This window comes from Daucus carota, chromosome 3, assembly GCF_001625215.2.
Source record: "Daucus carota subsp. sativus chromosome 3, DH1 v3.0, whole genome shotgun sequence".
NCBI lineage: Eukaryota > Viridiplantae > Streptophyta > Magnoliopsida > Apiales > Apiaceae > Daucus > Daucus carota.
The window spans coordinates 5,839,401-5,851,631 of NC_030383.2; the positions used below are offsets into that span (position 1 = coordinate 5,839,401).

Sequence of the window (12,231 nt, forward strand, 5' to 3'; positions counted from 1 at the left end):
TTGAGTTGATTAGTTTTATGAATCAAAGTACTTTTAACGACTTCCTTAATCTTGCAAGTATCAGGAGTAATCAGGGTATATAATCTTATATCTACATCTTCCATATAAGTGAAAAATATAACTGCACATATAGCGTATCTGTGGTTAGGCATGTAATCATATAAAAGAACAGAACAATTACACAGAGCCACCAAAGGGGCCGATTCCTAACTCATCTTCAATATCATCATCCTCTTCAAAAAGTCTAAGAAAACGAGCCTGCTCATGCTCTCTCCTCTTTTTCTGCCAAAACTTATATGCGGCAACCATTCCAACAATGATAACACTTGAAGCTAAAGCACTTGTGAATACCACCACAGTCCAATGCATTCTTCTACCTCCGTCATGATGCTTGTCATTTTTCTCCACAGAGCCCGAGGAGTTCTCTATATCTGTCATAAAAATAGAGATTTATGTACTGTGCTCGATAAAGCAAGTATAGCTATAATAATAAGTTAATAACTTATATATTATTATAATAACTTATGGTCAGTATGCACATATCTGCAAGTCCAGAAATTGTCCTATTAATATCATTTCAGTGTCGAATTATGACAATGAAACCACATGTAGGTGAGTGCTATTAGATGTGCCGTTAAATGGAATAACACATATGCATCGTACTATCATATGCTAGAAGGCATTACTTTTAATGAGACCCTCATTAGAAGCTAAAATAGACACTGCAGATAAAAACTTGATTAACCTAAACATACTGACTAACAGGGGCTGTTACCTCGCAGATAATCTTATTTGGCTGCTTGACCTTATAAGAACATCCAAAATTTATATAACGCAGACCTATGGGTTTTTTGACAGGCTTAAACCAGAATAAAAAGTGATCACAGATGCTCCAGAGGATGTAACAGAACTACTTGAGATATATACATTGTACTCTAAATGTTCACAATTATCGGACTTGACAGTAGGAGACTAAATAGATGATCATTCTTACACTAGATATCTAATTCATTATTGGGCTGAAAACCTGGAGAATATAAACCATCGGTCCCATTTTTTTTTTTTGCCTTTTCCTCCCTTTTCTAGCCTTTTCCCACAGAATATAGGAGTCTGGCAAGCAATTCAATATAGTAAAATGTTGGGAAAATAGATTTTTTTGTCACCGAACTTATTATGTTTTTAGAAACTTGCCACTCAACTAAATTTTTTTTCCTTTTAGTCACTGATGTTAGGTTTGGATTTGTTTTTAGTCACTAACTTAGGTTCGGATATGATTATTAGCATTGTGATAATTTTTTGTAGCATCATTAACACATAGCGATAGTAAATAATTTTTTGATAATATGATGTATGTTTATATCTTTGTATATAGCAATAATAACATAAAATGAGGTGATATAATATTAAAATCAGGAAAAATCGTAATTGGAATTCTAGAAATTCATTAAATCATCATTATGGAATCAATGACTTCAAATAATTTATGCTCTCCATGATAAAATAAAGTCTAATTGAGTGATACGATGCATCATCTTTCACTATTAAAGTTTCAATCACCTAGTTCAGCCTAAGATCTCTCTTAAATTTATTCTCATAATTTTTAATAACTTTATTTTATTATAATTTTCAAAATAAAGATATATAAATAGAGAGGAAAACTTATTCTTCGATGATTTATGAGATTTTCTTTTTGCGTATAAAAATTCAGACACTAAATTTTTATTTGGAAGAAAAACTAAAATAATTTATGAGAGTACACTTTTTGAAACCGTAAAATGTGTGTTTAACTCTTATTACCGAAGATAAACGATCCTGGGTACATAAAAGTACTATATATAAAGATAGGCATATATCAAATTATCAAAATATTACAGGTTATCACTATATTTTAATAATACTACAAAAAATTAATATAATGGTAATAATCAAATCCGAACCTAACTTTAGTGGCAAAAAAAATTCCGAACCTAACATCAGTGACTAAAAGGAAAAAAAAATTAGTTGAGTGGCAAGTTTCTAAAAATATAATAAGTTCGGTGACAAAAAAATCTATTTTCCCTAAAATGTTTTAATGTGTATTCCTCAACTAAATTGCAACACACGCGGTGCTATAACGAGTTTACCATGATATTACTAATAAATGAAACTATCTACAAATGCTTTCATCAAAAACATCAAGCATCACCATAAGAAGTCATTTTTCTAGTGGTCTGCACTTTGAATTTTAAATTTAGAAATGATGCCACTGATCAACTAGTCTAAGTCAATGCAAGACATGTCCGAAGTAAATTAAGAATTGCAAGGTATAAAACCCTCACCTGCTTTCATGGCAACACAGTCCGGACAAAAAAATGTAGCATTAAATTCCTTTTCTACAGAGTAGCCATACTGGCCATTAGGGACCGTAAAATCATCTGGGCAAAATTCCCACTCGCCAAACACATCATCAGATTTCAAGCTGTCTTTTTCATATAATCCACATCGCTTGCATTTATTATTTGAAAACTCTGTCAGGGGCTGTAAAAAATCAAAGATTTAAATATGAAATTTGACTTGCAATTAGTTTTCCCACATCAAAAAAATTAAATGCTCAAGCATCAAAGCAAGTCATATTTTCAGTTTAGCCATGTGCGATAAAAATAAAAGACTTTGATGCAGTTGAAAGAGATGACATGGAGCCAGGATCCAGACACAATAGCAAATACCATAACAAAATCCTAAAAGGACTAGATTTTGGATAATAATGGAAATCTAGTACACTGTTATTACCAGACCTGTATACTGTGGCAAATTCAATATTATGAATCTACAACCGGGAAAAGAAAAAAAGTTAACATGTTCTCTTAACTCTTAAGTTAACAGCAACACCCTTGTCATGCTTTCGAAAATTTTACCTACCTTGGTAACTTAGGCATTAATATCTGAATAAGAAGAAGGAATCATTTGAAAGAGAAAGACATCTACACTAAATAAATCATACGCTCAAGCAAAAGTTATGCCTGTGTGTTGGAATTTGCGGGGAAGGTAATCAATGCAAAAGAAAATTTATTAAATTTCCATAATAATCCTAGGATACATTATCATACTTCCTTTCACACTCGTTTGATCTAAATTCGACATCACATACAATGGACAAAGAATGCTAATCCAATTTCAAAAGCTAGAGCAGGGCAATACACCAAAATCCAAATATTTACAATAATTAACCTACTACTTATACAAAAGCAAAAAACAGGACCGAGCTAAGTGACGAACTAACAACAAACCTGCCAAGATTCTTGACCCCTGAAAGCGTACACGACATTCTTTTTCTTGACATCGGGCAAAAATGTCTTGTTCTCCCCTTTACAGCTGAAGTAAACTTGTGGTTCAACGGGTAGCCATTCATGAGTTCTAAGAATTTCGATGGATTCAAGCGTTACTGTTGCTGTTTCTATATATTCTGCCAAACAGATTATAAAAATAGATATAATCAACTAATTTGAAACATGAAACAGTAGCAACAACATAATAATATCTACAAAACAATAATCTTGATAGAACACATGGATCACCTTACAGCAATTGTCGAAAAGCAGTTTAAATGTTTGATCATAGAAATAACAAAAGTGATTATGCCACAAAAGAGATTGGTACCTGGGAAGCAGCTGAGGAATATGTAAGAGAGGAACAACAAAAGTGAAGCCCTAGAAGAGAAACGACGCCGCATCGAAGGAATTTATTTATATATGCAAATGATGGAGGTTGTTTCGTATGGGGATTAAGGAGCGATTAAGGATGATATTATGAGTGATTATTGTTTGTTTGCCGGAGAAGTGTTGTGTTTATGTTTTTTTGTGTTGCCGTGTTCGATGTTAAGAATCGAGATGGCTGGGCTTTTGCCGGAATGCCAGGTCACCTGTAAGGTCGTTCCAGAAGTATTTGACCGATGTTGAGTGTTGACTTATATCAAATTTTATTTTTCATATATGAGTACATTTTTGTGCAGCTAATTTATTAAATATTAATATTAATAAAAGTACATTAGTCATTCAAGTTTATTCATTTTGTTAATTGTCAACTAATTTTAATATTATCACTTTTGAGATATATTTTGATATTAATGAAACATTCAGTGTTATAACGTATAGTTAATTTTGTATAAATCATACAAAATGATAATATATTTTAGGGTTAATTATCAAGCTGGTCACTCAAATGGACTTAATGTATCAAGTTGGTCACTGAACTCAAAATGGTATCAAGATGGTCATTGAAGTGGTCATAAATATCAAACAAGTACCTTAAAATATGAGTTGAAGCAGTAAAAATATTAATTATAAAGTTTTACACATTATTTTTGAATGGTAACAAAACCAAGTAAAAGGTTATGATTTCTAATATTTATGGCAAAAAATTTAGATTTTATCAAGTTTATTTATTATTTATTTTTTATTAAAACAAAGAAGTAACTATATAATAAAATATAAATAATAAATAAACTTGATAAAATATAAATATATTATTTTAAATACTAGAAGTCATAACTTTTTAGTTGGTTGTGGTAACATTTAAAAATAATGTGTAAAACTTTATAAATAATTTTTTTAGTGCTTGAACTCATATTTCAAGATACTTGTTTGATATTTATGGCCACTTCAGTGACCATTTTGATACCGTTTTGAGTTCAGTGACCAAATTGATACATTAAGCCCACTTCAATGACCAACTTGATAATTAACCCATATATTTTATCATAATTCTTAAATGAATATTATTGCATTTTACAAATAAGTAATAAAATAGATTTTATATGTTAATATAATTATAAAATAATGTAAATAATGATGGAATAATAGAAAATATATCAAAGAAATATAGTGGGAAAAGAGATTAAAAGATAGTCAATCTCATCCATATCTCTGTATATAAACGCTGACACGAATTTATCTTTTTATCTAGCAACAAAAGTAATGGAAATGGCACTCTCTTCTTCTGCAATATCACCAAATTTGAGACCACCCACTTCACAATCTCTCTTAATTTCTTCCACAAGCTCATCTTTTTTCAGACCCACCTCACTCTTGACCCGACAAGCCAAGAATCTTGCTCTGGGTCGACCCAAGACCCGACCCAGGACCAACCCGGGCCTTTCTTGCACATGTTTGTTTGGACTTGGTGTGCCAGAGCTGGTGGTCATAGCAGGTGTAGCAGCACTTGTGTTTGGGCCCAAGAAGTTGCCTGAGGTTGGTAAAAGCATTGGCAAGACTGTTAAGAGCTTCCAACAGGTGCTTCTATTCTATCTTCTTGTTTCTTTGCTTTATGTATGATGTTTTTGTGTAATTAACTAGTTATGTATTGAACTTTCTGTATGAAATTTTGTGTTATAGGAGGAAATTATAAAGTTGTGTTCTTGTTCATGGATTTATGGGGTTTGATGTATACATACTGTAGAATTGAAACAACCCGGGTCAAATCCCGAGTCTTTTTCGAAAATCGGGTCAAGTCCCGACCTCCGAATCCGAAAATAAGCCCAAATATACTGGCCCAACTGCAACAACTTGGGTAATCCACAAGCCCACCACAGGCCCCCAAAAGATCATGATTTGTTGGTGCAATTGGTAGTAGTACTTATGCTTATAAACTGAACTAAAGTCCACACACTCCTCGATGTGGGACTGGGGTGTTACAAGAATACAAGTGTTGAAGTACTTAAAGTTTGATGTGAATTAATAGGGTCTCTTTTTTGTTAAGCTCGATAAGTGTGAATTGACAAGATGGATCTTTTAGATGATTCTGTAATTTGAAAATGGTGATAATGGAAAGGACCCGACTTTGGCTTTCTAGTCATGTTGAAATTTCTAGGACATGTTTGTTGTAAGTGTACGATGTCTTAGGTTGCCTAGTCTGGGCCCGTCGAGTAACTGGTTTTTATGGGGTAGCCCTTTTAATCTTGTCTTTCCTTCTTTCTTAGTGCTCCAAATTTATCTAACAACAAAAATGGAAATAATGCTTTAGAAATACGACAAGAATGTGATTAGAGTCTACTTATGCTTCCAATACATATAGTTTGATCTGAATTCTGAAAGCTAGTTCTAAGATAAGAAGGCCTGCCAGGAGCGTATAGTAAGCTTGTACTCTGCTGCATGAGTTTCGATAAAGTTCGTTTGGGAGATGGGATGCCAACCTGCATAATCTTTCAGATTAGTTTATTAATATTTATACATAGTACATACAGGTATCCGACACTTCTATCATCTATTAGCCATTTTGGATGACAACCATATTCGTAACTGTTTATTTTCTGAACACAAAAGAGAGTGATAGGCCTTTTGGTTCACCTTTACCAGATTTGTCATTTATTCTCTTCTTTTTTGTCATTCTGGCTTCTTGGTTCTCCAGTCCTTTTAATCTATGTTACTTTGACTCTTCTGTTTTGGTCGCCATACCAGTCTACAACACTTGGACACCCAGACATGGCACTTATTTGTGTTGGATCCTTTGAATGAAATGTGGACTTTTTGACTGAAATGTGGACACATTGACCAATTTTCAGATTTTTTGAGTCCGACACTCGGACATTTGTCGTGTCCGACACTTTGTCACCGAGTTAGAGTACCATAACTTTTCGTAAGTTTTTGCCATGCCAATGCTTTTTATGTTTAAGCCAAGGCATCTCGATAAGTCACAGCATTTGTATAGGATAGGTTGTATTCAAAGTAAAATAATCCTTGGTTTACTAGAAGAAAATCTCTCAAGACCTTGTTTCTAGAGATTCATGTTGGAACAGTGTTCTTCACTGTCACTGATATGTTTCTGCAGAAAGGTATTTTCTTTGGTTATGTATGTAATAGTTAAAAATATATATATATTATGCTTTCAAAGACAAGAATTTATTAGTGTAAAGCTAGATGTGATACTAATAGATGGATAATTCCGAACTTGAGTAAAGGGTATTTTTGTACTACATATTACCACTGTTCATGGGGCAAATAATAGTTATATTGAGACTACCTTTTGCGAAGCAAAGGGGCTTGTATTAAATTTAATTTGAGTATGATACGAATTATATTGACTAGTTACTATAAAAATATTAAAACCTGTTCTATGATTAATATAGGTTCAGACATTGTGTGGTATTCTTTTGCCTTGTTTTTTTTACCTGTGGTTTGTGAAATATGTACACCTCTGTGCTTGTGGAAAACATTGTAAAATGAACAATACGTGTATTATCTTGTGCAGGCTGCAAAAGAGTTTGAGTCTGAGTTAAAAAAAGAGCCGGAGGCTGGTGCAGAAATACCAGAGGGGAAAGTTACAGAAGTTAGTGAAGAAGAGAAGAAAGATGCGGAAGTTTCAAGCACAAAGGAGGGATAGTGAACTTCCAATGCATTTTTGAATTCATTTCATAGAATTTTAAGAATATTTCACTCGTTTTTAGTGTTGGTCAGCTGTATGAGGTATTGTCACAGAGTTGAAGTGAATCCATTTAGTTCAGCTGTTTGCTATGATTGACATCGGATCCATTGTCCATGGTACTTGTTGTTTATATTATATTAATCTTTTAAAAAATGACCAGTTACGCTTATTAAATTTTTAGTCTGAGATTGTGAAGTCTAGCTATGAGCTTCTTACATATTTTAAACGTAATTACTATTATTGTGACATTTGGAGGCTTGATATCATAGTTGTCACGATGTTTGACTAGCAGATCAGTTGTTTTATACCGAGTCGACTGGTTTGGTCGACTTGCTATATGATGAAAAGTCTGCCGGCTTGTAGGCCAGTTGAGTGAACATGTTCTGTTGAATTTGAATTTAGTTTTTGCATTTTTCATTTACATTATGTTATTCCGCATTAGTATATCTTGTGATATTCTGCCGTCAGCATTGTGCATGTTATGAATCTGAAGAATGCATTCTTCTTTTCATAAAATCTGCAGAATCTATTTTGCAATTTCCATTCTGTTTTCTTAAAATCTGCTTTGTCACGTTTTTACTTATCTTCTGCACTGAGGCAGATAGTTATAATATTGTGGACATAGATGTAACTGTAAAGCAGATCTATTATTTGCAGTAGGTTTTTATTACTAAAACAAAATGTTACAAACAATGTGCTATGTGTTAGAAACTTGAATCATGTAATATATTTTTGTAATCTTGTGTATATAAATTTGTATTATTATTTTGTCTTAGAGTCTACGACTAGTCAACTAGCATGCGGGACCTCCATCCGTCCATCGACATGCATCTGGGAACAAGAAATACTGATTACATTATGGTGAACTAACTTGAAATATGATAAGAAGGTGAAAACATGGGGAAGATTAGTTGAATACCATCTGCACCATGGCAGGCTTAAATTGGAAGTCCTGTATGAAGTCCTGGTCAGTGATATCAGATATGAGAGCACAAAGCTGATGAAGTTATCTCCAAATTTTGTCAGGTATCAGGTATGTACGCTCCTGTAGAAAGTACAATTCTTTACTGGTTTCGTGACGGATCAGACCTTAAGGGCAGGTAATCTTACAACTATACTTTTCCGGTCATAAAGTTTTGCTTCTAATATACTGACGGATTGTATTAACTATCCTGCATGCTCATTTTACTGTTGCAGTTGTATCATGTATGTGTAATCTTCTTGCAATATAACTTTGTTACGGGATTGGTAGAAGATTACACTAATGTGCATGTTCTGGAAAGGTGATTAATTTAGAAAATAAAACCATTTTAATGAATAATTGATAATTGCTTTTATGGCAAAAGATAGGACACACTTGACACTTAACAGGGTGTCTTACATTGCATGCTTCACATTGCAATGGAGAGCCTTTGCTGCAACTCGTAAGCTAAGAATGGTACAACCATACACATAATTAATAAAATAAACAACTGAAAATATATCAAAGGTCAGGAGTAACAGATCACGATAATGTAGCTTCAAGGGGGATGTTATTTCTTTAATCTCTAATGTATTGCTAGCAATAAATTGAAGCCAATGTGTATATAGTTTAACCTATTGGCTATTAGCATTCCACAGTAGAGGCTAATATAATAAGAGTACATCATCCCAGGTGTTTTTCCTTATAGACTATTGTTTTCAATATTGGATCTGATTCTTGAGATTCACATTATGAATATGAAGTTTCCAGTTTTTACAAAGGTGAGTTCATTGGCCCGAGGTGGGCCTTGACATTACTTTTTGATCATAGAACAGATGCCTCCACTGAGGTTTGAACCCTCGACCTTTTGTTACCAAGAAACAAAGGTGTCCACGTGGTTACAATTTTAACTTTGAAGACAAAGCTGAAATAAGCAAATATCTGTAGTTGCTTCTTAACTTCTCTTAAAAGTATAGGTTGCTTCATTTAGCAGAAGGCACAAATAAGAAGCATAAACTGCTTCAACTGTTGTGTAATTTACTTTTGACTTGAGCCAAGTACTGGAAATCAATTAGCGCAAAACTTAAACTTGCAACACTATCTTAGAAAACCCTTCATGTTCTCAGACATCTCTTCAACCTACAATAGTTCACGGTATTTCTTATAAGCATCATACTTCCTATATATTTATTTTTTATAATTGGCACACAAGCAAAGCTTTGTGAAGGCGGTGGAACCCCTTTGTAATGACTAGATGAGGTGGAACTCCGTGGAAGAGGAGGAATAAATGGCATCTGATAACAATTCCGGGTGTGAGCTGTCTCCTACTGCTATCCTTTGACATTTAATTATATAGTAGTTGATCTCTTCTGTTAAAAGTGTTTGTCTTAGTTTGTATTTGCCCTGATGTGGTTAAGCCTTAGACTTGCATACTACTACCCATAATCTGTCACCTCTCGTTTCTTTTGCTAAATAATCTGTCACCTTTTCTGGTCACTAACTTACAATCAACTTTTTCTATAATTTTATCTTGCATTTTTCCATATTTTACAAATATATCATGTTCTTAAATATTCATGTACATGAATCAAAATTTGTTACATTTGCAATTGTTTGACACTCTTAATAAACACATACTCCCTACTGTTGTCTTTTCACACAGTAGTATAGGGTACATGACAAATATACTTGTGCATAAAGAGGAACACAACAGTTTTTGATGACGTTCAGAGCTCAGTTGATTATTGTCTAGGAGAAAGTGAAGTTCCTACTAGTGTCTTGCGTGTATAGAGCTTTTGATTATGTTCTGAGCTGATTTAATAATTTTCTGGGAGAAACTGAAGTGAAATACCACGTAGCCTCTTCGTAACTTGTATGGAAATTTTGATGATGTTCTGAGTTCTGTTGATTATATTGGTATGATCTGGGAGACAATGAAGTGAAGTTCTGGGGAGCCTCTCGGTTGTATGAATGGAACATGTCCAAGATTTCTACGCTTTCAAGATCTTAGTAGAGTAGAGTTTACTTCTTAATTGTTCGTTCAGTATCCTTTCTGAATTCTACTTTCTATATTCACGGTTTTCTTTGCTTTGAGATCCGGCTCTCGATGATTTTGAGATGAGGTCATCGAAGGCCTCTGTTTCTTTATTCTTTTTCTTAAAAAACTACTGTGGAAAGTTTGAATATGCTTTCGCACATTGTATAGCCTGATTAAAAGCATTATCCACAAGTGGAAATTTTTCTTGTAGCTCCAAAATTTCGTAACAGCTTACGGTAGACCGTGCAGAGCATAAATATAGAGAATATGCTTTGGTTTTGTAGCTTTTATAGTTGCAGTCTTGCAGAGGTGTAAGAAAGTGACAAGGGATGGAAATCTTTTGTAGCAGAATTTTGAAAGTATTTGTAGTATAAATGCATGTTTGGGTGAGCTCTTCCTCCCCGATTTCTCAAGTTATGTGTCAATTTTCGAATTGTGAAAATCTTAGCTGAGTGATTTATTTGATTTTTTTTTCAAAATTTGACTTAATATAAATATATAAGATTACTTTAAAACATAATTTATAATATTTTATTATTATAATATTAAACTAATAACTTTTATATTAACAAAATTACAAATATCAGGAAAATTCGCACGAACAAAGCCAAGCATAAAATGAAAATGAAGATGAAAAAGTGGGATCATAAACGGTGAAGTACAGCAATTTTTTTATAAGATCTGTGAAGATCAGGGGCAGGAAGTGAAGTGGTCTACCTATCTTGAGTCTTTACATATTTTTCCGAAATTTTTTTATAAGATTTGTGAATATTAGTTTTTTTGAGGTTTATAGTTGTTTTTTCTCAATAATATCACATATTTTGCTTCTAGACCTGGTAATCCTTCATATTTAATATTTTATACGTATATAATCGTTATACAAAGTCAAATTAAGTAAAATGAAATATAAGCTATAAAACATATTTTATATTGAAATATTCTTTTAAAATATACATGTAATAGATCTTTAAATGATGTAAAAATGAGATTAGTGAATGAGATTTTAGTGATCAAAATTTGGGATAAAATTTGAATATATCAAACTCATTTTCACCCTGTTTTCATTTTCACCCTGTTTTACCTAGACGAAGATGCTCGGTACATGTTCCCTGTTGGATAGGGGCGGATCGGGGGGTGAACAAAACCGAACCGGAACCGAAAAATCGGACCGAATTAAATTCGGTTCGGTTCGGTCTTAATTTTCTGAAAATTTGGTCCATTCGGTCCGGACCGAATAGACCGAAATAAAATTCGGTCCAGTCCGATCCGTAAAAAAATATTTTGGTCCGGACCGAATAGACCGAATAGTCCAAAATATATATAATTTTAATTTTAATCTATATTAGATATATCTTATATGTTATAATTATAATATCTAATTTGTAAATTTAATTATATCTATTTTTAATGAATTGAGGGTGATTAATTAATATGAAAATTTTAAAATAAATCATGTATTTTAGTTTTATTTATGATAAAAAAATATTTTTAAAATAATTTCGATTCTTTTGGTCCGGACCGGACCGAACCGAATTATTACGGTTCGGTCCGGTTTGGTCCATTATAAAACTTCGGTCCGGTTCGGTCCGGAAAAAATTCAAACTTGGGTTCTCGGTCTATTCGGTTCGGTCCGGTTTTGGACCGAACCGACCGAATGATCATCCCTAGGATCCCCACAAATGTCGGGGGAAGCAAATTTTTAGAAAACATCTATATATTTCTAAATTTTTTGGGGTGCTTTTATAATTTTGTAAAATTTAGAATGATGAAAAAATGTAAAAAAAAAAGGGGACACGTATTCCTCGTGCCTCTTCCTAGATCTGCCCCTACTCTCGGA

General features: G+C 33.1%; 2 protein-coding genes across 2 annotated transcripts; one reads left to right on the forward strand and one right to left on the reverse strand.

Annotated features, from left to right (window-relative positions):
- Positions 1–76: 76 nt before the first annotated feature.
- Positions 77–3,891, reverse strand: LOC108211590 (uncharacterized). The gene is made up of 4 exons (XM_017383227.2): positions 3,637–3,891; positions 3,267–3,442; positions 2,319–2,517; positions 77–431 (listed from the first exon to the last, which is right to left on the reverse strand). The coding sequence occupies exons 1-4, from the start codon at positions 3,707–3,709 to the stop codon at positions 178–180; spliced, it is 702 nt and encodes a 233-aa protein (XP_017238716.2). The 5' UTR covers positions 3,710–3,891; the 3' UTR covers positions 77–177.
- A 1,015-nt stretch (positions 3,892–4,906) lies between these two features.
- LOC108210830 (sec-independent protein translocase protein TATA, chloroplastic) lies at positions 4,907–7,491 on the forward strand. The gene is made up of 2 exons (XM_017382250.2): positions 4,907–5,267; positions 7,222–7,491. Exons 1-2 carry the CDS (start codon positions 4,953–4,955, stop codon positions 7,351–7,353), a joined length of 447 nt encoding a protein of 148 aa, XP_017237739.1. The 5' UTR covers positions 4,907–4,952; the 3' UTR covers positions 7,354–7,491.
- The last annotated feature ends 4,740 nt before the right edge of the window (positions 7,492–12,231 follow it).

Excerpts from the sequence above, each read along its gene's own strand:
- LOC108211590 (XM_017383227.2), bottom strand. The coding sequence starts at position 3,709 with ATGCGGCGTCGTTTCTCTTCTAGGGCTTCACTTTTGTTGTTCCTCTCT. Across the intron at positions 2,518-3,266 it reads GGGGTCAAGAATCTTGGCAG|CCCCTGACAGAGTTTTCAAA; the intron begins GTTTGTTGTTAG and ends GATTTTTTACAG. Across the intron at positions 432-2,318 it reads CTGTGTTGCCATGAAAGCAG|ATATAGAGAACTCCTCGGGC; the intron begins GTGAGGGTTTTA and ends TTTTTATGACAG.
- LOC108210830 (XM_017382250.2), top strand. The coding sequence starts at position 4,953 with ATGGAAATGGCACTCTCTTCTTCTGCAATATCACCAAATTTGAGACCA. Across the intron at positions 5,268-7,221 it reads CTGTTAAGAGCTTCCAACAG|GCTGCAAAAGAGTTTGAGTC; the intron begins GTGCTTCTATTC and ends TATCTTGTGCAG.